Source organism: Gopherus evgoodei, chromosome 9 (genome assembly GCF_007399415.2).
Source record: "Gopherus evgoodei ecotype Sinaloan lineage chromosome 9, rGopEvg1_v1.p, whole genome shotgun sequence".
In the NCBI taxonomy this organism is placed as follows: Eukaryota; Metazoa; Chordata; order Testudines; family Testudinidae; genus Gopherus; species Gopherus evgoodei.
This window is the reverse complement of record NC_044330.1, coordinates 108,876,254-108,900,507: the sequence shown is the minus strand read 5'-3', so window position 1 is coordinate 108,900,507 and position 24,254 is coordinate 108,876,254. Positions and strand designations below refer to the sequence as shown.

Here is a 24,254-nt window from a genome sequence, read left to right as displayed (position 1 = left end):
ACACTGATATAGAGGGATGCCTCCTGGGAAGTCTATTTACCCTGGACTGGGGAGCCTTGGAGGTGAGCACCCCAGCACAGTAGAAAGGTGTCCATGGTGATGACTTTTGATGGTGGTGGGCATGAAAAGAGTTCCCACACAAACCTTCTGAAGTTTGTTCCACACGTCCAGGGAGAAAGAACTTCTGGAGATAAAGCAACCTGTTGCTGAAGGTGTTTCTGCTGAAGGTATAAAAAGTCCTGAGCCAAGCCTAAAGGCAAGAGAGATGCAGCTGTGCCATGAGGCATCACAAAAGTACAGGCTGATATGTGGCTTAACTGCTGAAAACAGGACCTTGCTGTGGACTAAGGGCTCTGTTGCAGCGTGGTGATGAGGCTGGCCAGCGTGGTGATGCTGTCCCCCAGAAAGTAGCTTTGGAAGTTGAGCAGTCTATAGTCGTTCCAATAAATTCTATGTGCTGTCCTGGAGATTGCTTAAACAGAGAAACATGTCCAACCTACAACCCAGTAAGTGAAACCAGGCTAGAGCTTTGTTGGTGACTGACTGGACCTCAAGAAGTGAGCAAACCATGAGGAGACAGTCATCTAAACAAGGAGGGAAGGAAGGAGGGAGGGATAGCTCAGTGGTTTGAGCATTGGCCTGCTAAACTCAGGGTTGTGAGTTCAATCCTTGAGGGGGCCACTTAGGGATCTGGGGCAAAATCAGTACTTGGTCCTGCTAGTGAAGGCAGGGGGCTGGACTCGATGACCTTTCAAAGTCCCTTCCAGTTCTAGGAGATTAGGATATCTCCATTAATTTAAGATTATCTCCCATTGGCACAGGTGAGCTGTGATGACAAAGAGGACTTTTGTAAAGACCTTTGGGTGGTGGAAAGGCTGAAGGGCAAAACATGGTATTAGTAGTGATTCATGCCAATAAAGAATCACAGAAAGCATCTGGGATGTGTCTGTAGCTAGATGAAAGAATGCATCCTGGAGATTAAGGATGACAAACCAGTCTGAGATCTAAGGATGGGTTATCATAGCCAAGGCTACCATCTTGATGTGCTGTGAAAGGATAAAGATATTCAGAGTCCTGAGGTCTAGGATCAGTTTCCACCCTCTTTTCCTCTTGGGGACCAGAAAGCACCTGGAACCATCTTCTGGTGAAATCTGGGGGAACTGACTTCATTGCCCCCCAGAGCAAGAGAAATTGGACCCGCTGCCTCAAAAAAAAACTTGTGAGAAGGGTCCCTGAACAGGGATGGGGAGAAATTGAATGGAGTATCCTGTTGAAACCACCTCCAGGATCCACTTGTCTGATGTAATGTGCTCCCAGACAGGTAGGAAATGGGAGAGATGATCTCCAAAAGGCTGAAGGATGGCTTCTCACAGCATCCAGAGGAGGAGTTGGTTCATGACTCTCATCTAAGCTATCAAGATTTGGTCACAGTCGTTGACTAGGATGTGACAGTGGCCTGGGCCTCTTTTCAGGGTCACCCTAGAGTCCTTCACGCTGTGAAGTAAGGTGTTGGCAACACTACTAAAGAGCTTTGAGTCTTCAAAAGGAGAGATCCTCGAGAAATCTCAAGTCCCTGCCCCAGGGAGGCCAGATGATTGCAGCCAGGAGACACTATGCATAACGACTGCTGTTACTATCAAACATAAGGCTGTATCAGATGGCAGAGAAGACTTAGCAATCATTTTTGCATCTGAAATAAGGGCCTGAAATTGTTCTCTTTGGTCCAGTGAAAAGTGATCAATAATTGTATGTATTCTGCATAATTTGTGAAGTTGGATTTAGCCATTAAAAGCTTAATAATTTGTGTCCTTAAACTGTAGAGCAGCTGGAGAGTTCCGCTCTTTCTCCCCAGCAAGTCCAGTCATCTGAGTTCTTTATCTGGGAGAGGAAGGAGGGATGACTTGCCACACTTCATTGACAGAACCCACCAACAAAAAATTGGTGGAAAGGTGTAAGAAAAAGTACTCTAGCTCCTACATTCCAGCAAAGTAATTTGTGTGTGCCCTCTTGCAGGTGGATTAGATAGTGGCAGGCATCTCTCAAATGATTCAAGCTGGAGACAGCATCATCTCATTGATTGACAGAGCATTTTTACCCTGGGGGACACAGTATAAGATATCCACAAGGGGGTGCTGAGACTCCCGGATTTCCTCCAGGGGAACATAGCATGACTCCTCAGTTCTTTTAACTGGGTCCTGAAAGGATGTGACGTTGTCAGCATAAGCTGGCGAAGCAGATATCACGGCCCCATCGGGAGATGACGACAGTGGTATCTTCCTTACATACTAGCTCATGTTCATCAGAAGTTTTCTTTCGGGGTAGAGTGTCCTGAAGTACTGAAAGCTGTTGCTGCAGTACCAGGGGCTGTTGGTTGGTCTCCTGCAGTCAGGCACCCTATTATAGTTGTTACAAGGGGCACAAGCATTCCAAAATGACCACTGCGGTGGTGCATAGGGAAAAAGAGTAAGGCTCCAGTGTTGCTCCGGCAAGGGGTGATGAGGGTACTTGCTGATCCTGGACAATCTTATCTGGAAACACCTCCAGAGAATGTTGGAAAAGCAGAGTAGAGTCCTTGACAGAGATGTCCAAGTTCGATTACTTATTCTCTGCAGTGTTCAAAGGGGAAGCCCTCAATCCCAGGGCTCCTATTGGTATCAGAGCCCATGGAGGGGCAGACGGTCAAGTTGGTACCAGTGGATGTGAGCTGTGCTAAAAAGTAGTAGCGCAGATGGAGGCTCTGGCTCCAACAGGCAGGATGGCACCAGACAAGGTCCTTCTTTGTGCCCTCTTAGGAGGAGAGGACCTGGTTTTTCTGAGGCCCAAAGATCATCATACAAAAGGAATATGGTTGGTACTAGGGAGCTAAGAGGAATGCTCCATCAAAGGCTGGCAAGACAGGAAAACTGTGGATAGAACAACTGAGGGCAAAAGACCCTGGCCACAGAAAATAAGTTTGATGAGGGTAATCACCCAAAAGCGCAGACATGCTTAGGAAATCAAAAATACACAAATAAAACAGAATAAGAACTAAATTAAAACTAGAATAAGTAAAACTAAAAGGACTAAAGCTATGAATGCAGCAGACATCACTCTGGACTGTCTCAAACAGAGGGCAATGGAGAAGAAGCTAGAGTGCCAGTGGGTTTTGCCTGCCTATATGACCTCCCACAGGAGCACAAGGAGGAGTAGTGCACGGTACAGACCTAGGCCATGTCTACATCTAAAATTTTGCAGCGCTGGTTGTTACAGCTGTATTAGTAGGGCTCAGCGCTGCAGAGTGGCCACACTTACAGCAACCAGCGCTGCAAGTGGTGTTAGATGTGGCCACACTGCAGCGCTGTTGGGCGGCTTCAAGGGGGGTTCGGGGAACGCGAGAGCAAACCGGGAAAGGAGACCAGCTTCGCTGCAGTTTGCTCTCGCGTTCCCCGAACCACCCTGCAAACCGCAGGGAAGGAGACCTGCTTGCTCGGGGGTTCGGGGAACGCGAGAGCAAACCGGGAAAGGAGACCAGCTTCGCCGCGGTTTGCTCTCGCGTTCCCGGAACCACCCAGCAAACCTCAGGGAAGGAGACCTGCTTGCTCGGGGTTCGGGGAACGCGAGAGCAAGCCGGGGAAGGAGACCAGCTTGATTACCAGAGGCTTCCTCAGGTATGCTGGGATACCTGCTTATTCCACTGAGGTCAAGAAAAGCGCTGGTAAGTATCTATACTTGATTACCAGCGCTGGATCACCAGCGCTGGATCCTCTACACCCGAGACAAAACGGGAGTACGGCCAGCGCTGCAAACAGGGAGTTGCAGCGCTGGTGGTGCCCTGCAGATGTGTACACCTCCTAAGTTGCAGAGCTGTAACTCCCTCACCAGCGCTGCAACTTTCTGATGTAGACAAGCCCCTACAGACACTGCTAGCTAAAACTCCCAGTTGAGCCTGTAGCTCTCTCACTCACCTAAATGATATGAGCTACAACAAAGAGATGAAACTAGGAACATTCTCCCATAGCTTCAAATGGAAGTTTAATGACTAAGGGTATGTCTACATTACGAAATTAAGTCGAATTCATAGAAGTCAATTTTTTAGAAGTCAATTTTATAGTCAATTTTGTGTATCCCCACTTAAGACCATTAACTAGGCAGAGTGCGTCAACAGTACTGAGGCTAGTGTCGACTTCTGGAGCATTGCACTGTGGGTAGTTATCCCACAGTTCCTGCAGTCTCCGCCGCCCATTGGAATTCTGGGTTGAGAACCCAATGCCTGATGGGTCAAAAGGATTGTCGCATGTGGTTCTGGATACATGTCACCAGGCCTCTCGTCTGCGAAAGCAACGGCAAACAATCATTTCTCGCCTTTTTTCCCTGGGTTACCCATGCAGACGCCATACCATGGCAAGCATGGAGCCTGCTCAGCTCACCGTCACTGTATGTCTCCAGTATGTCTCCTGGGTGCTGGCAGACATGGTACTGCATTGCTACACAGCAGCGGTCATTGCGTTTTGGCAGCAGACAGTGCATTACGATTGGTAGCCATTGTTGTCATCTCCTGGGTGCTCTTTTAGCCAACCTCGGTGAGGTTGGTCAGGCGCCTGGACATAAATAGGAGTGACTCCAGGTCATTCTCTTTTTAAGTTTAGTCTCCTGGAGATTCAGTCCTGCCTGCAGTTGCAGTGCATCGTCTTCTGGCGAGCAGCCAGGAGATGATGATGGCTAGCAATCATACTGCACCATCTGCTGCTAGCCTAAGATTTATAAGAGAGATGGAGTGGATCAAAACAAGAAAAAGAGAGCAGGTTTGTTTTGTATTCATTTGCTCCCCCCTCCTTCCGTGAAATCAACAGCCGACAATCATTTCGATAAGATCTGTCAGGGGCACCTTGAAAAGTTTAATGGAGATTCAGTCCTACCTGGAATAGTGGTGGGGAGGGATAGCTCAATGGTTTGAGCATTGGCGTGCTAAACCCAGGGTTTTGAGTTCAATCCTTGAGGGGGCCATTCTGTGTGACTGTGTGTGAAAATCACCCCCCTTTGTTGATTTTAATTCCCTGTAAGCCAACCCTGTAAACCATGTCATTGGTCGACCCTCCCTCGGCACTGCTGCAGGTCCCTGTTATAGTCCTTCATGCTCTTGGAGATTTTTTCAAATGTTTGGGCATTTCGTCTTTTGGAACAGAGTTCTGATAGCACGGATTTGTCTCCCCATACATCGATCAGATCCCGTACCTTCCATGTGGTCCATGCTGGAGCTCTTTTGTGATTCTGGGACTCCATCATGGTCACCTCTGCTGATGAGATCTGCACTCACCTACAGATTGCCACGCTGGCCAAACAGGAAATGAGATTCAAAGGCTCATGGGCCTTCTCCTGTCTACCTGGCCAGTGCACCTGAGTTGAGAGCGCTGTCCAGTGCAGTCACAATGGAGGACTTTGGGATAGCACCCGCAGGCCAATACTGTCGAATTGTGATCACACTACCCCAAATTCAACCCGGCAAGGTCAATTGCAGCACTAGTCCCCTCGTCAGGGGAGGAGTACAGAAATCAATTTTAAGAGCCCTTTAAGTAAAAAAAAAAAAAAAAAAAAGACTGTCATGTGGATGGGTGCAGGGTTAAATCAATGTAATGCTGCTAAATTCGACCTAAACTCGTAGTGTAGACCAGGGCTAAGTAGTATTATATGGGACTTTAATCTAGGCGTGGGTTCTTTAACCCAAGGATTCATTAACACCATCAAGAATCTGTGTACTATATCACGGATAAAGGAAGTCTTTGCTCAATTAAGCTGTGTGAGCTGGAGATGGCTGCGAGGTGTACTTTTACTGACAATATGAGAGAGCCCCAGGAATTTCAAATGAACTACATATTCCACTTATGATCATAACAAAGGCAAGTTGACTGTTTCCTGAAGTTTAATAGAATCCCCTGTACCTTTCCTCCAGCCCCACAAACAGACCAGATCCAGATCTGTCAAAGTCCTGTGGAGTGGAGAGAGTCTAGAAATACAATCTCTTCTAGGTCAATAGGTCTGGAATTGCAGAGAGAAACTAGTAAATCCTTTGTGATAGGAACAGAAGATCTGAGAACTACTGTTGTCTCTCTCAGGCCCCCCAAATTAGAATAATTTTGGCTTGGTCTTGTTTGATTTTCCTAAGAACTCTATGAATTAGAGGAATTGTGTGTAGAACAAAAAAAAGTCTTACTCTCTATTCCAGTGGTCCCCAATGTGGTGCCCATGGGCACCATGGCACCCGCCGGGGCATTTATGTGTGCCCGCCTAGTGCCCAGCAGGGGAGAGAAGCTGCAGCCCCGCGCCTGCTGGGGACAGAGAACTCCGGGGCTGCAAGCTGCGGGCACCGGTGTTCTTGGTCCCTGGCAGACACGGGGCTGTGGCTTCTCTCCAGTTTCTCCAGGGCTGCAGACTGTGGGCGCCGGTGTTCTCTGTCCCTGGCAAGCGCGGGGCTGTGACTTAAGCTGGAGAGAAGCCGCAGCCCCGCGCCTGCTGGGGACAGAGTATTCTGGGGCTGCAGGGTCCCAGTGTTCTCTGTCCTCCCGGTTTCTCTCTGCACTGCCCAGAACTGGCGCCAAAAAAAACCCCAAAACAAAAAATCCGCTCTGACTGCAGAATGGACAGAATACCGCCTCATTGCATGTGCTGCCCTAGGCACGTGCTTGCTCCACTGGTGCCTGGAGCCGGCCCTGTATGTGAGTAATTGTTGGCTCCCGCCACACTCTTCTGAAAACGTGAATGTGCTACTGGCCACAAAAAGGTTGGGGGCCACTGCCCTATTCTAAAAGAAAACACCTTCAAGATGAATTGATTGCCTGTCCTATTTTGGAGCTCAACTTTTGACATTTGGAGGTGTCTCTTGTTGCAAACAGGTCTGTTTCCAGATACATCCACAGTAAGTGTATGTTTCCTACCAAGTTCTTGAGCAACTACTTCTGCTGATCATGTAGGTTTCTGCTCATCAATCTGCAAGTATGTAGGAAGAAAGATATAGAATCTATGTAGTGTACTATGCACCACTCCCACAGAACTCTAACCTTTCTGTCCATCTGGCTGAAATGTGGTCCTCCCAACTTGTAATAGTATTATCAATAAGTACGTGAACCACTCTGCTCTGTGACTGGGGAGAAAAGACCCTATGTGAATAGACAGCAATAGAAATATTAACTACATCCAAAGATTTGACAAGAAGTGCAACACATTTTTAAAATTATGCTGTGCAAATGGCTGCAGTACTAACAAGATACTTCATGAATAAATATGATTAAGAATACAGAAATAAAAAATGACTTCTCCTACCTGTAGTGGCTGATTGGGATAGAGTGGCTTTGTTTGAAGTTAAACTTGGAGTCAGTGGTATGGTTCGCTTCTTTATCCGCTCTATTAAAGATTCAAATTCATCCTCTGAGCTGTCTGGCCCTAATGCTGCATTATGTCGTAATGCCATGGTTCGCGTGTTGTTCCGTGCACGCTCTTCCCAATCTCTTTCTTTCCCATCAAGAGATGAATTTGGACTATATTTAGAAATATCAAACTCTTTCTGTTTTTGTGAAGGAGTTTGCTGTATCTGTTGCAGGTTGTCCTTCAAGCCCCTCGCTTCAATTTCTTGGCAGTGGTCAGACCATGTACTTTTTATGAAAACAGAATCATCATGTTTACTGTCACTTAAAATCTCTGGATACAGCCGTTCCTGAGCGTAAGTGTTTTCCTTTCGAGAAGTCACTGGCTTCTTCTGGGTCTGAACATTCTTCACTGCTACAATTCAAAAAGAAAAATTCAAAGATTTCAGCATTTATATGTTTTAATGCAAGTTAATCAGATCCTTTGGAAAACATGAAACCACTAGGCAGAGAAAGGAATCTTAGCAACTTCATCCAACCCATGCTCATTCACACCTAGAATCACACTACTTCCAGTTGCACTGCAGACAAACAATCAAAAAGGTATGTATGTTGGGTCCACATTGTGCCTGCAAAAGGGGTTTAAGTCAGTCTGACACAAGATAAGAATAGCTAGAGAACACTTCATTACAGCCACACTTTCTGATAAAAGAAAACTTCTGCAGTTACGCACACATAAGAGTTTCTATTTAGCTGATTATATGGTCAATTTTACGTCTTAAATATGCAGCATGTGAAAGGGCACTGAAGGGAAATGGCAGCTGGATTTTCTTATAAGTAAAAGATTCAAATATGGAAAGGATTTTAAAGAGTACCACAAGTGAAGATATTGATATCCCACTGTTAAAACAAGCATAACAAGAAGGAAGAGGAAAAAGGGAAGGATCATATGGAGGAATGGGAAATTGAGAATGAGGAAGGAGAGAATTAATAAAGCAAAAAGCGAACAGAATTGAACTTGCCCTGTTATCTTATCCTAAAAGGGACCAAACTTTTCTAAAGCTATTTCTGTGCTCTTCCTAAAGAATAATTGTGAGCTCTGAACAATAAGCATTATCTCTCCACCCAGCTAAAACTCTTGTCCCTTCTTTGTTGGATGGCTACTTACCCTTCTTGCTTGTCTCATTCTTTCTTGTAAAATCGGAGAAGTCTTCCCTGAAGTCAACGATGATTTCATTCAAACCATAGAGAAACAATAAAATGAGGCAAAGGAAGCCAGGAATGATTTTTGTCTTGATATAGGTAAAGTTGACAATAAAGCAGCCTGGTACAGTGTTCTAATTTATTGACTGGAAACATCCATTACCACCAAAGAACTCTCTCAATATAACTTTTTGTTGTCAGTTACATTTTGTCAGTATTTATCATTAAACTTCTAAGCAAAAGACAGAACTCCATTTCAAGAATCATGGGCTATTTTGTAAGTTCAGTGCTACAGTAGGATGAGAACATGCTTGCAAACTAAGTTCAGATATTGAAATAGACCATTATCATTTTATCCAGTAACAAGAATGAGGGATACAGGTAGGGAATCTTAAAGACAGAATTTATACAATTCTGCTTAGAAATCACACTGTTGATCAAAAAGGTTGCCTTTAAATGTGAATTTAGCACTTGTGAAAGACGCAAAGCTGCCAGTACTGTTAAATCCTCGATCCATAAGAATCCAGAGTACAGGCTGCCACATTGCAAAACCCCATATTCCACTCCCACTAATATGCCTAATTTCTAATCTGCAGGAATCACTTCAACTGGCAAAGAGAGAGAGAGTTCGGTTTCCATGAATCATTCAACACTTGGTGCCTCCGCCAAAACTGCCAACTATGGGAATAATTAGTACCAGAGACAACGAAGATTGAGTGTTATGGACATCTCCTCTCCAAAACTCACCAAGACCAAGTCATTTCAAATAGTAGTCTAATGACTGTCAGACAATAACTGTAAATCCAAACCTACTTAGCAGTGAAACTGGTGACAGAGGTGAAAGGTTCCATTTGAGCAGGGGTTGGACTAGATGACCTCCTGGATGACTAGGTCTATTCCAACCCTAATCTATGATTCTATTATATCCCATTATAAGCTATACAGTGCTTCAAAACAACAACAAAATAGTGAGATGTGACTCCAAATAACAATACTTCACATCTATGTAATGTTTTACATTTTAAAAGTACTGTAAAAACTTTAGTTTTAAAAACAGCCTTATGAATTATTAATCTTCATTTTACAGTGGAAAAACTAAGGCACAGGGAGGAGAAGCAATGTGATCAAGGCCACGCTTGCTATGAGCAGCAGAGCCAGGATTAGAACTCCTAATGTTGACTTCTAAATCTGTGCCCAATCCTCCAGATACTGATGACACCCTATGCAAATGAGAGAAGATCTAATTCAATTTTCCATATTCAAAATAACTCATTAATGGCACATATTGGCTGCCATGGATTAGACAAAAAAAGTCTCTCTCTAACTATAGACAATTCAATAATTCCAGGACCCACCTGCTATTTTGTTTCTTCGAGACTTGATGTGCTAGGGATTTTGGAGTCTTCATTCTAGATAAAACTATATCAGAATGTGAGAGAATTACATCACAGGAAATTTATTTTAGCTTTCTAAAAGTGATCCCATTCCATGCCTTAAGGGCATATATAGACAAAAATTGTTACAACTTTTATATTACCTATAGTATCCAAATGTCTCTAGAACAAGAACCCTACTTAATCTCACAATTAAAATTCTCAGCTATTCAGAGCAGAAGCAGCTCTTTGGCTACCCTCTCCTTCATCATTCAACCCTTGCCATACCTTAAGACGTGGGAGAAAGAATAGGCTTTGCAACAAAAAGATTCACTGTAAAAAGGTATTTCAGAAGAAATTCATATTCTTGCAGCTATGAGGAATACATCCTTTCTACACTTATTGAGAAAGCAAGATTAACATTCTAACCACTCTTTACTTACATATTTCAAATTCTTCATCACTACTGGAAGAAAAGGGCAGAAGAGAGCTGCAAAATAAAGCACAAAACAGATGTGAGGAACATAGTCACTTCAGAAGCGAGGAAGTTACTCACCTTCTGCAATAATGATGGCTCTTCGGGATGTGTCGCCCTATGGAAGCTCCACTGTAGGTGTTATCTGCACCCCAGAACCTAAAATCTCTGATTAGAGGCAACTGTGTCCATTCGGCCTGAACATGCACTCTTCCTTCCTTGAGGCTAACTAGTGTTGTGCAGACGAACCACCCTCAGTTCCTTCTTACCAAGGGGCTTGCGGCAGAGAACTCTGAAGTAGAGGGGAGGATGACGAGTTGTGCAGCACCCATATGGACACACATCGTGAAGAACCATTCGTACTGCACAAGATGAGTAACTTCTTCTTTGAGTAGTGTCCTTAAGGGTGCTCCACTGTAGGGGTGGGGCTTCAGAGTGGAATCTGTTACTAATGATAGATAGTATTGTGGAGCCAAAGATGGCATCAAGGCACATCTCAGGTAATTGTTTAGTGATCTGCAAAAGTATGGGCAGAAGCCTCGGTCACTGCCCTACAGATTTCTGAGATGGGGACATTTTGAATAAACATGAGCTATATGGAAATGGATCTTGTGGAGTGCATGTGGATCCCTGATGGAAGCAGCAGGTTATGTGCAAGGGGTAACAGTGGGTAATGCATCTGGAGACCCATCTGGAGAGTATTTGAGATGATACTGCAGATCCCTTGCATATTTCTGCAAATGAAAGGAAGAGTTTGGGAGATTTACTAAAGTCCTTAGTCCTGTCCAGATAAAACATCAGAGCTCTCCTAATGTCCAGCATATGCAGTGTTATCTCCCTGTTGTCAGAATATGGTTTAGGAAAAAAATATGGGGAGGTGGATGTGACGGTGCTGCCCGTGGGAGCCAGCTGAGGTCACTCAATCAGGGTGAACTGCAAACAAAACGAGGCAGACAAACCCCAAACGCTGGTGGTTATTCCAATACTTAGATTTACCTTGCCAGCACAAAACAGCTTCTATAGTACCTCATTGGTTACTGAGAAGTCCAAACCATGCAGTTCCCTCAAAGTGCCCAGCCTCAGGCCTCCGTCCAGACACACCTGTCAGATATGATGATGATTCCTGAAAATCTTACTTCATCATATAAAAGGTTCTTCCAATCCCAAAGGATCAGCCACATACCCAGGTCCAATTATAAAACTTAGATCTTACTCAAAATACACACTATAGCCAATTGTTATTAACTAAGCTAAAATTTATAGAATAGAAAAGAAAAAGAATAGAAAAGAATAGAAAAGAGAGAGAGTGTTGATTAAAGGATCAATACACATACAGACTTGAACTCAATTCTTAAGGTTCAGATACATAGTAGAGGTGAGCTTGTAGTTGCCAAAAGTCCTTTTAGAAATAGTCCATAGGTTATAATCCAATGTCCATATTCAGGGTGACTCCAGTCAGTGACTGGGGATCTCAATCCTTGTGGCTTAAGGTTTCCCCTTCTTGAAACCCAAAGCAGATCTGAGATGAAGAAGGATTGTGTCCCAGGCTTCTTATACATTTCTAGCAGCCTTTTGGCCTGAGAAAACAATAGGCTTAACTCCTTCTCCCAAACATCCTGACAATTAGCAGAGAGTAATTTATCCATTAAACTGTTCAGATACAGGTTACCATAACCTTCAAAGAGACATATAGACAATAATACTATTTCACTTAAGTATGATCTTAAATGCTAATATTCCCTTTTTTGATCTTTGAATTAAAACTATAGCAATAGATAAGACCTGTTTGCTGACATCAAGACCTGAGCAAACATCTACCCTTCTACCTCCAACAATGCAGACTTGCATTTCAAAGCTCTATTCATTTATATATCTTGCTAACCAGTTCTTAAGGTTCACCCATGGGTCAGGTCAGTCGGTGGGGTGAGTTAACTAACTCTTGCTGGCCTTGTCACCTTTCAATGAAATATTATATTATACTCATAACATCACAGTGGATTAGTTGGTTCAGATGAAAGGCGGACACCCTGGAACCCCCTTATTCACCACTGTAGTATAATTAGGCTATGTTTTGAACAAAGTATGTCTTGTGAGGTATCACTGTAAAAGTCTTGATCTGCTAGACAGTAATAGACCATTGGATTATATGTGCTATCAGATGTCCATGTGGCCACCTTGCATATGTCTGTAACAGGTACGTTGTGGAGGAAGGCAATGTATGTTGACATTGCTCTAGTAAAATGAGTCCTAACACCCTCTGGTGGTTGAACATTCTGGGTCTAATAGCAGAATCTGACGCAAGCCGAGATCCCCTTGGAGAGTCTTCGCTTACAGACAGTGTCACCCTTTGATCTCTCAGTAGTAGAAACAAATAGCCGAGGGGATTCCCGAAATGGTTTAGTTCTGTCAAGATAAAATGCAAGAACCCATCGGATATCGAGGGTATGCAACGCAGCTTCTTGTGGGGTCATGTGAGGCTTGGGATGGAATACAGGTAAGTGTATTGACTGGTGAAGGTGGAAGGTAGACACCACCTTGGAGAGGAATGTGGGACAGGTTCATATAGTAACCTTGTCTTTAGAGAAAATGGTGTAAGGAGGGTAGACCATCAGGGCGCTTATTTCACCAACCCTTCTTATTGACGTTATGGCAACCAAGAAAGCCACTTTCATGGACATGTGGAGCAGGGATGAGGTAGCCAGAGACTTGAAAGGGGGTTTCATAAGAGCTGGGAGAACTAGGTTGAGACTCCAGGAGGCTACTCATGAATGAATCTCAGTGTGGGGTGGGCAAAAAGTGAATAGCCGTGCATAGTGTCATGGAAGGTGGTAAGGGCCGCTAAGTATACTCTTGATAGAACTGAGCGAAAGCCCGTCCTGTTTTACTTCGAAAAGGTAGTCTAAGATGTCAGGGAGGGTTGCAGTCTGGGGTATTAGGCATCAGTGCAAGATGGAGAGGCGTTTCCACTTTTGCAGGTAAGTCTTAGAAGCAGAGTCCCTTCTACTGTGCAGGAGGACGTATTGGACCTGTTCTGAGCAGGCTAATTCGTGGAATTGAAACATGAAGGAACCACACCAAAAAATGGAGTTTCCAGAGCTGCAGATGAAGAAGCTGACCACAGTTCTGGGAGAGGAGATCTGGTCTGTTGGGGAGTGTCCTGGAAGGATGGATGGACATGTGTAGCAGGTAAGGATACCATGTCTGCTTGGGCCAAGCTGGGGCAATAAGTATGACCCGGGCCATGTCCTCTGTGATGCTGTGTAGAACCCAGGGGAATAGGTGGGAAAGCATACATGAGGGAGTTGTTCTAAGCAATGAGGAACGCATCCCCTACAGATGCGTTTCTGAGTCCTGCTCTGGAGCGAAATAGATTATACTTGCAGTTTTGAGGAGTGACAAACAGGTTTATCAACAGAATGCCCCAGTGGGAGGAGAGCTGTCGGAGTATCATGGGATGTAATGCTCATTTGTGCTCCTCGGAGAAATGTCTGCTGAGTGTGTCGGTGGTAGTGTTGTGACACCTGAGCAGGTAGGAAGCGGTGACTTATGTGATATTGTATGTACCAATTCCATAGTTTAATGGCTGCTGTATATAGAAGTGTGATCGTGCTCCTCCCTGCCTGACGGCTCTGAGTTCTAGGAGATTGATGTGCAGATGCGTCTCTGATAGGGACCGGCGGCCCTGTGCCTTGTGGTCACCTAAGTGCACCCTGCAATCTATCTGGGAAGTGTCTGTGATCAGTGTGAGTATTAGAGAGCGTGGATGGAAGGCAACATCCATGCACAGGTTCTCTGATTTTGTCCACCAATGTAAGGAGGCCACTACATTCGGCAGTGGAGTCAGAGCTATGCAGAAACTGTTTCTGCCGGGTTTGTAGTTGGAGCTGAGCTGATCCTGAAGGCATCTCATGTGCGACGTGGTGTATTTGGCCATAAAGGTGGTGGCTGCCATGTGACGAAGAAGCTGAAGGCAGGTCTGTGCCTATATTCTGGGGCGAACGCAGATTGTGCGTATGAGATGCGTAATACTGAGGAATCACATGCAGCATCTGTGTTCTGGATGAATGGATATATGGAAATAGGCATCTTGGCCTTGTTCCAGCATAGGTATTATTGTGCCCAATGAGACCATCTCGAATTTTTGTACACATACAAACTTGTTCAGTCTCCACCCCCCCCCCGCCTTTCTTTTGGGTTAGAAAGTAGTGGGAGTAGAACCCTTTTCTCTGATATTGCATTGGTACATGTGCAACTGCACCTAGGTGGAGAAGATGACCCACCTCCACACAGAGAAGGTGCTCGTCAGAGGGGTCCCTGAAGAGAGACGGGGAAGATAGGAAAGGGATGGAGTAACCTGACTGAGGTATTTCCAGGACTCAGCAATTCTGCATGATCTGTTGCCAGACATGGCGGGAAAGCCTGGAGGCAGTAGCCAAATAGGTAAATAGGCGGTGAAGTCAAGAGGTGGTCGTGCAGATGCCTGACCAGCACTTCAAAATTATTGTTACCCAATGGCAGGAAGTAGTTGGTTGTGCCTGGTTTTGCCTGCGCCTAGGTGGTCTGTTGCGGTTTCTCCCAGTGTCATAGGGTCTGGACTGGGGTCGGTGATATTGTGCACTGGGCCTCTGATAAGGTTGATACCATGGCCTCCTGGGGATGAATGGGTATATGCCCAATGTGCGCAAAGTGGCTCTAGAGTCTTTCATAGTGTGAAGGACTTAAAAGGAAAAAAAAAGAGTATGTGTGTCTAAGGGGAGATCCTCCACTTTGGACTGCAATTCTTTGGGGATACTGGATGTTGAGAGCCAGGAAGACCGGCTCATCACCGCTGCAGTGGCGCGGGCTGCTGGACCAGCCATGTCCATGGACACTTGTTGTGCCTTCCTAGACAGCAACTAACCTTCAACGAGGACTAACTTGAAGTCCACTCTCCTGTCCTCCGGTACATGGGAGACAAATCAAAAAGCTTGTTGTAGTTGTCATGGTCATAGCTTGAAAGGAGGGTGGAATAATTGGCAATTCTAAATTGCAGAGTAGAAGAGGTATAAACCTTGCGGTCCAGGAGGTCAAGGCATTTGAGGCCCTTGTCCTGCAGAATGGGCCGGTAGTGTGGTTGCTTTATTCTCTGCATTGCTGCACCCACAATAGAATTGGGTTGTGGGTAAGAAAATAAGAAATCAACATCCCTCGTGGGCACATGTATTTATGTTCAGCTTTCTTGCATGTTGGCGGAATGAAGGCAGGGTTCTGCCAGAGAGTATCAGCTGGTTCTAGGGAAAGCTTTGTTTACAGATAGGCAGGAGCCAGTAAACTCAGGAAGGGCTCATAGCCAACCTCTTCAGGAGGGGGTTCAGGAGCTCTAAGTGTTAATAGACCTGGGGATATAGGCATAGGACGAGATTGCGATCCGGTAGAAAGGGCGCAAGGAAGAGCGGTGGCACCGACCATGGGTACCACTGAGGCCAGGTAGGAAAAATTGGGTCCCGGCCACTGGGGCAGAAAGTAGGAAAACTGAGGCTGATTCTTATGATGCCCCATATCTTGGGGTATGTATAGCTTCAGTGGAGGGGAAGATTCAGGCAGGGAGAACTCTGCCTGCTGCGGTGTGCTATTCTCACTATCAGTGAAAGTATCCAGGTCAGGTGGTGAGAGCTACTGTTCAAATAGCGAGTGCTCCGTGTCTAGGAGCATAGAGTCAGGCTCAGGGGCCACAGAGATACCCTGCTGATGCAGGAATTGTTGCTGCTCCCTAGGCTGGTGTGCTGCAGAGTGTGAAGTGTGAGCGGCAGCCCGGAGTTATTTTAGTTTCACTTTTGCAGGAGCCGAGAGTGGGGGTGGAACACGTTGTCAGCACCGGGTCCACTGTCAGTGACAGGGGGGATTGGTGCTGAGGAGAGCTTCCCACTGTGGGAAGTCAGGTCCCTGCTTTTGAACCCCATGTGAGTTGCTTCTGAAATGCAGGGGCGGTCAAAGTTGCCTGCTCTCGGTGCTGACAGCATCAAGGGTAAAGACCCCATGGGAGTTCTTTTACCCTTTTGAGTGTCTCTGACATTAGGGCTTCCTGCCTCTTCACGTGAGAGGGTGAAGTTGGGCTCCTGGTAGGTTCTGACCTGGCAGGGGAACCTGAGGGAGAGGGTTTACTGCTCTTCTCCATAGGTGGCTGCAGAGCTTCTTGCCTCTTCGCATGAGAGGGTGAAGCAATGTTGCCAATTGGTTCAGACCTGGCCGGGGAGCGTGAGAGGCAGGGTTTGCCACTGCCTGTCTCCAGCAGCGGCGGCAAGTATTTCTGCATGAGAAGCATTTTCAGCCACAGGTCCCTGTCACAATGAGCCCTAGTTTTGAGGCTCATGCAGTGGACACACTTGGCAGGGACGTGTGTCTCGCCAAAGCACTTCACACAACGCGAGTGTCCACTGGACCTTGGCATAAAGTCCTGACAGGAAGCACATTTCTTGAATCCTGAAGCCCCTGGCACTATTGCACTAGGAATGCCAGGCGAGAGTCTCTCAGCAGGAGACAAAGTTGAAGAAAAAAGTTTTTGTTTTTTTTTTTAATTTAAACTAAGTAACTCTTCTAAAGGAAGGGAAACAACTGGGATGTTACTATTTCTAGGTTCTTTGTAATTATTTCCTTCAGAAACCAGGGCAGTGCTGATCCTCTTCCCTGAGTCCTGTCTTCAGCTAAGGACAGCTGAGAAGGAACTATGGGGGATGTGGGACACGCGCAGTTAGGCAGACCCTAACGACACTATGAGACAGCAGCCAAGTGCATGTCCCCCAACCAGGCACTGCTACCGAAGATCTCCGATCAACCGCGCCAGTGGAGAACTGATAAATGAAATTGTTTTTAATTGTTCACTTTATTAATGTAACTTCTGTTCACCATTCACTACACTTGCCTACACTGTAACTTCTGTTCCGTATTGTAATTCAAACCCCATTTTAAAACACTCACTCCATTTTGTAAAAGCTTCCTCCAACCTTCATTTTTGCAAACTCTGCTGTAATCTTATTAGTTTAGATGTGTGAATGAGGTATGTATGAATGATGGAATCAACCTCCAGCCCCAGCCTGTCCTGATGAGATAAAGTTCAACGGCTGAAGACCTAGACAACAGCCCTAAACAAAGTAAGAAGCATCCACCCTAAAAAGAAAAGGACAACAGAACAACAGAAGGAAGATCAAAGCCAGGTCCAAGGCTGAAAGTCACGCCTGCAATTGATGGGTGATCAATCTAAACCCAGAGGCAGCGTGACACAGCAAGACCTATAGACTTTGAATCCAAACTAAGAGCCTATAAAAAAGAAGGGTGAAATGAGAGACTCTGGGTAACATTCTGCTGCCAACATGGAAGAACATCGGTGCCTGCCCAACAGAGATCCAGCTCAGCCTTGTGCCCAGCTTTCCTGGCCAGTTAGCTGCCACAAGCTACGAACCCAAGCTGCAAAATCAAGCCATGAACTTAAGCTATCTTCAGGACTGGTAACTATGCAGCAGCTGCAGAACACCTGATGAATGTGTGAGTGTGTGTATAGGTATTAGGTATAATGTGAGTGTGTGTGTGTGTATAGGTAATAGGTATAATGTGTGTGTATAAGAATTAAGATATTAGTTATTAGTTATACATTGTTATCATAATAAATGTGGCATCTTTGCCTTGTCCCCTTTAATAAGATCCTGCTGGTTTTTACTGGTCTAATATAATTGGTACAACACCAGGACGCACCATCACCTAGTGTGGAGCACTCACAGGGACAGCACTCGAAGAAGAACTGAAGGCAATTCACCAGTGCAGACCTAGTTAGCCTCGAGGAAGGGTGAGTGCACATGCGGGCCGAACGTACACTGCTATCTAGAATCTCTGATTAGAGGGACAGGGGCGCTGACACACCTTCAGTGGAGCACCCATAAGGACATTCCTCGAAGAAGAACAGATGGGCAGACAACACTACACAGATCAAGATCACAACTTGCCAGAAAATTTCTGTTTAAATTTGACAGATATTCTGCAATTATTTTTTTCCCCTAATTTCAATCCGCTCTAATCAGTTATTTACATTTCAAGTGGATAAGAACTCAAACTGCTTATTTCTGAAGCTATGGAAGGAGAAAATGTTTCAAAGAAGATTTCAATATGGTTTAAGGGAAAATTGAATGTCAATCTCAGAAACCTACCAACATAAGCTAAAAATTCATTAAGCTAAAAATTCAACTTGCTGCACACAAGAAGTCATAAGAAAGAACCAGGATCTCTTTGGGGAAGAGTGGTCTCTATACTATCTTCTCCTAAACTGTAGGATGAGACATCCCGTAACCAGGCAGTGCAATAGTCCACGGTCCTCCGAGACAAATTTAAAATAAATAAATAAAACCTCAACTAGAACCAGCAGTTAACCCAGTGGCATACCCAAGCAAAACTCACCTTCCACAATAACATCAGCTTCTGGCAAAATCTTGAGTAAACAGATAAGCCTTATTATACATCCTGACTGTTAACATACCCAGGCTGTTATGGAACAAGGATGGGGAGAATAAGTTCAAAAGCCAAGTACTTCTTTTTGAGAAAAAGAGTAGAGCAGGAGTCGGCAACCTTTCAGAAGTGGTGTGCCAAGTCTTCACTTAAGCTTAAGGTTTCGCATGCGGTAATACATTTTAAAGTTTTTTAAAAGGTCTGTCTCTATAAGTCTATTGTTGTATTTGAAAGGTTTTCAAAATGTTTAAGAAGCTTAATTTAAAATTAAATTAAAATGCTAATCTTACACCACTGCTGGCCTGGGGTTCTGTTCACCTAGTTCAGCAGCAGGCTGGGGCCTGTGGGACCCTGGCTGCAAGGGGCCGGCAGCTGGGACCCTAGACCGGCAGCGGGCTGAGCAGGGCCGGCAGCTGGGACCCCAGATCGAGGGCGCAGGTGGGAATGAGGGTGGTGCAGGAGTTCCCATTTGGTGCCCAGGGTGGGGGTGGGGATGTGGGAGGGTGCAAGAGTCAGGGCATGAAGTGTGGGGGGGCTGGTATGTGAGGGAGTGTAGGGGTCAGGGCAGAGGGCTGGGGTGCTCACGGCAGGGGGCTGGAGGGGATATGCCCTGATTTCACCCCTTTCCCCAGGGGCCTGTCCCCACCTCTTCTCTGCCTCCTCCGTGGAGCAGCGAGCATTCTGCGGCTCTGCTCCCTCTCTCCCTTACAAGGGCGATCAGCTGATCGGCACAGAAAAGGAGAGGAGGAGGGGCAGGAAAGCAGCATGCTGAGGGAAGAAGTGGGGGAGGGGGAAGCTTGGCTGCCAGCAAGACCAAGCTTCTGCCTCCTGCCCTGGCAGGAGAGAGCAGGGGGGCTGAGTAGGGCCGGGACCCCAGCAGGCAGCAGCATGCCATTAAAAATCCCGACCCCTGGAGTAGAGCATTCTCTAAGCAAGGGAGGTCCTGCTTGAATGCTGCTGATCATAACTATGGCAGTATTACCCACAAAATGGGAAATGACTGCCTAGGAAGGAGTAAACCGGAAAGTGATCGGGGGTGTGTGTGTGTGATAGTGGACTATAACGTGTGTGTGTGTGTGTGTGTGTGTGTGTGTGTGTGTGTGTGTGTGTGTGTGTGTGTGTGTGTGTGTGTGTGTGTCAGTCATAGTGGACTATAACCTAAATACTAAATATGAGTCAACAGTGTAACACTGTTGCAAAAAACAAAAACAAAAACAACCCTGAACATCATTCTGGGATGTATTAGCAGGAGTGTTGTAAGTAAAACACAAGTAGTAATTCTTCCACTTTATTCCACGCTGACTAGGGCTCAGCTGGAATAGTGTGTCCAGTTCTGGGTGCCACATTTTAGGAAAGATGTGGACAAACTGGAGAATATCTAGAGAAGAGCAATAAAAATGATTAAAGGTCTAGAAAACATGACCTATGAGGGAAGATTGATAACATTGGGTTTGTTTAGTCTGGAAAAGAGATGACTGAGAGGGGACATGATAACAGTTTTCAAGTACATAACAGGTTGTTACAAGGAGGAGGGAGAAAAAATTGTTGTTCTTAACCTCTGAGAATAGGACAAGCAGCAATGGGCTTAAATTGCAGCAATGGCAGTTTAGGTTGGACATTAGGAAGATTTTCCTAACTGTCAGAGTGGTTAAGCACTGGAATAAATTGCCTAGAGAGGTTGTGGAATCTCCATCATTGGAGATTTTTAAGAGCAGTCTAGACAAACATCTGTCTGGGATGGTCTAGATAATACTTAGTTCTGCCAAGAGTGCAGGGGACTGGACTAGATGATCTCTTGAGGTCCATTACAGTCATATGATTCTATGACATGGAGAGTGGCTCTCTCTCAAATAGGCAACCTTTTACAGGTCAAAAGCAACACCTTAAATCAGAATATTTGGACTGAAATTGAGCCTGCTAGGTCTCCTCTGTGCCCCAGTCTCTCACAAACATTGGGTTTGGAATTCAAAGCCAAACAAAAAACCAAAACACAAATTCTTAGATTTAGGAAAAGGGACACAGATGCTCTTCCAAACAGAAAAACAAGATCTTAAAAGAAAAAATAAGAACAAGATAAAAATCTGTATAAAAGCAAGACAACTTATCTGCAGACAACTTTATCATCACATAGTAAAGACAATAAAATACAACTTTTGAACGGATGAGAGACCAGCCTTTTAATCTCTTAAAAAGTTCTCTCACCTGTCATCCTTCATGTGCCAGGATTCTGCAGTCACTTTCTTTTTGGTCTTTATAACTGAAACCGAAAACAGAAGAGATCATCTTTCCAGACAGGACTGCACAAGGAGGGAAGCCTCAACAAGGTTAAAGTCAGGAGTTAATTATTTGTTTAACTGTTGCGCCTATAATACCTAGTCATTAGGCAGGACCCCATCATGCTAGGCACTGAACAGACACAGAACAAGGAATTCCCAGTTTAGAGAGGATATACTATATAATCAGTCACTAATCTTCCACTCAGTAGCCACTTCCAACAGGATGGATTGATTTAAATCAAAGCAATTTAAATCAGGAAGCAAGAAACATTATTTATTAAATCAATTATAATCTTGTTTTGCATTTGTACTTTTTAGTTATTTTCCTAAGGAAAGGTTGATTCTCATTAGTCAATTACCAATAAAATGTCAATTTTCAGCTAAAAATAGCCTTAATACACCATTCCCTTTCACTCTGTAGTTGCTGAACACTTCTGCCTTTGCTGCATCATGAACAATTTTACCATCTCCGTCTAGAACACTGTTAGGATTCCTTTCCTTCCTGATATATTTAAACTCTTTAACACAGTCAGCCATGGATTTTCCTCCCAATTTCTTTAGGTTCTCTTATCAAGTTACTACACTTCATAAATTCTAATTTGTATTGCTTGCTATCTACTGCATCTTTTCCCCATTTGTAATATAGGTTTTTTTAAGCACAGTGCTGGCAGTGCCAAGGTCAGTTTATAGAACCTAGAAGAGGCTTTTGTAGCTAAGGAAGACTGTTTAAGGGTCTGCATAAACCCCTGCCTGGTACCCCAGGCAGTTCAGCTGATTTCACCCAAAGATTCCCAACAGGAGAAAAGCCTGGAGTCTAAGCTGATATTCCCTAAGGGTTTACAGTGTGTAAGCCCAGTAGTCATCATATCTGTCTGGGGGATACACTTTTCCCAGACTGCAGAGACGGTGGAATGGACAACCTGAGAAAAACAAAAACAAAAAAAACCCCACCTTATCCTAAGGCAGCAAGCACACTGTTCAAAGCCTTTGTGTGTGTGTGGTGGTGGTGGTGTGTCCAATTGGCTGGTACACACCAAAAATGGGTAAGATTACCATAAGTATATACTGGGGGAAAAAATGGAAATAACTAGAACTAGATACACTAAAGGATTACTGTATGACAGAATCAGACAGCTCTGAATTTCCTTGAAGCTGCAGTCTTTGGCAGATGACTTGAATTCCATGAGTGGAAATATGCAGATGTTCTCCATAATGTGTGTTCTCTTCCCTTTATCTCTGTGTCACTTACTTAGGCCTAATCCTGCAGACAGTTACATAACATCAATATGCTACATAAGTGAGTAGTCACATTAAATTTGTTCAGACTATTCATGTAGCAATACTAGGAACTTTGACTGCAAACTCTTCCAAAGTAGACTCCTGTCATTATTATGCCTGCAAAGTACACTGCATTTTTTGGTGGCTCTGTCTGAATAAAACAAATAAACTATTAAAAACCGTTAAGGACGCTCAACTGAATATTGCACCATACAGCCATAATAGTGCCAGTAAATCTTTAGTTAAGTCCTCAGCCATCCTTTGCAACCTATAGCCATTCTATTAATTTCAGATTTTTATACTGTCCCATCACAGAGTATGAGAAGGTCTCATTTCACTTAACTGTGATTTTGCCTCTCTACATTACTTCACCCACCCCAAACATACTTCTCTCCACCTCAACGTAGTAAGTGCAACTTTTAACTGACTACATGAAGTAGATAGAAACTGATGTTTTCTAATTGTTCAGAATATTGAATTAGCATGGTGTTGCATTAGAAGGCACAGCTTTTTAGTAGATGTTAGGGCTTGTCTACATCAGAAAGTTGCAGCGCTGGTGAGGGAGTTACAGCGCTGCAACTTAGGAGGTGTACACATCTGCAGGGCATCACCAGCGCTGCAACTCCCTGTTTGCAGCGCTGGCCGTACTCCCGTTTTGTCTCGGGTGTAGAGGATCCAGCGCTGGTAATCCAATGTAGACACTTACCAGCGCTTTTCTTGACCTCCGTGGAAGGAGGAAGCCTCTGGTAATCAAGCTGGTTTCCTTTCCCGGTTTGCTCTCTCGGTCCCGGAGCCAGCCAGCAAACCGCAGGGAAGGAGACCTGCTTGCTCGGGGTTCCGGGACCGAGAGAGCGAACCGGGAAAGGAGACCAGCTTCGCCGCGGTTTGCTCTCGCGTTCCCGGAGCCACCCAGCAAACCGCAGGGAAGGAGACCTGCTTGCTCGGGGTTCCGGGACCGAGAGAGCAAACCGGGAACGCCGTGGTTTGCTCTCTCGGTCCCGGAGCCAGCCAGCAAACCGCAGGGAAGGAGACCTGCTTGCTCGGGGTTCCGGGACCGAGAGAGCAAACCGGGAAAGGAAACCAGCTTCGCCGCGGTTTGCTCTCTCGGTCCCGGAACCCCGAGCAAGCAGGTCTCCTTCCCTGCGGTTTGCTGGGTGGCTCCGGGAACGCGAGAGCAAACCGCGGCGTTCCCGGTTTGCTCTCTCGGTCCCGGAATCCCGAGCAAGCAGGTCTCCTTCCCTGCGGTTTGCTGGGTGGCTCCGGGACCGAGAGAGCAAACCGCGGCGTTCTCGGTTTGCTCTCTCGGTCCCGGAACCCCGAGCAAGCAGGTCTCCTTCCCTGCGGTTTGCTGGCTGGCTCCGGGACCGAGAGAGCAAACCGCGGCGTTCCCGGTTTGCTCTCTCGGTCCCGGAACCCCGAGCAAGCAGGTCTCCTTCCCTGCGGTTTGCTGGCTGGCTCCGGGACCGAGAGAGCAAACCGCGGCGTTCCCGGTTTGCTCTCTCGGTCCCGGAACCCCGAGCAAGCAGGTCTCCTTCCCTGCGGTTTGCTGGGTGACTCCGGGACCGAGAGAGCAAACCGCGGGGAAGCTGGTTTCCTTTCCCGGTTTGCTCTCTCGTCCCGGAACCCCCCTTGAAGCCGCCCAACAGCGCTGCAGTGTGGCCACATCTAACACCACTTGCAGCGCTGGTTGCTGTAAGTGTGGCCACTCTGCAGCGCTGGCCCTATACAGCTGTACTAATACAGCTGTAACAACCAGCGCTGCAAAATTTTAGATGTAGACATGGCCTTAGTGTTGTGTTTGATAGATGGAATTTAAGAGAAAATTTTTTGTAGAGTCTTTTAGGTT

At 45.6% G+C, this 24,254-nt stretch overlaps 1 protein-coding gene across 2 annotated transcripts in view; it reads right to left on the bottom strand.

Annotated features, from left to right (window-relative positions):
- GCNA (germ cell nuclear acidic peptidase) overlaps positions 1-24,254 on the bottom strand; it is a 53,741-nt gene that overhangs the window by 26,329 nt on the left and 3,158 nt on the right. For both annotated transcript variants that reach the window (XM_030575012.1, XM_030575011.1), the window contains 5 exons: positions 21,057-21,111; positions 10,354-10,400; positions 9,893-9,956; positions 8,503-8,549; positions 7,294-7,749 (listed from right to left, as the gene is read on the bottom strand). In XM_030575012.1, coding sequence (XP_030430872.1) covers positions 7,294-7,749; positions 8,503-8,549; positions 9,893-9,956; positions 10,354-10,400; positions 21,057-21,111 — 669 coding nt within the window. The remainder of the gene's footprint in view (positions 1-7,293; positions 7,750-8,502; positions 8,550-9,892; positions 9,957-10,353; positions 10,401-21,056; positions 21,112-24,254) is intronic.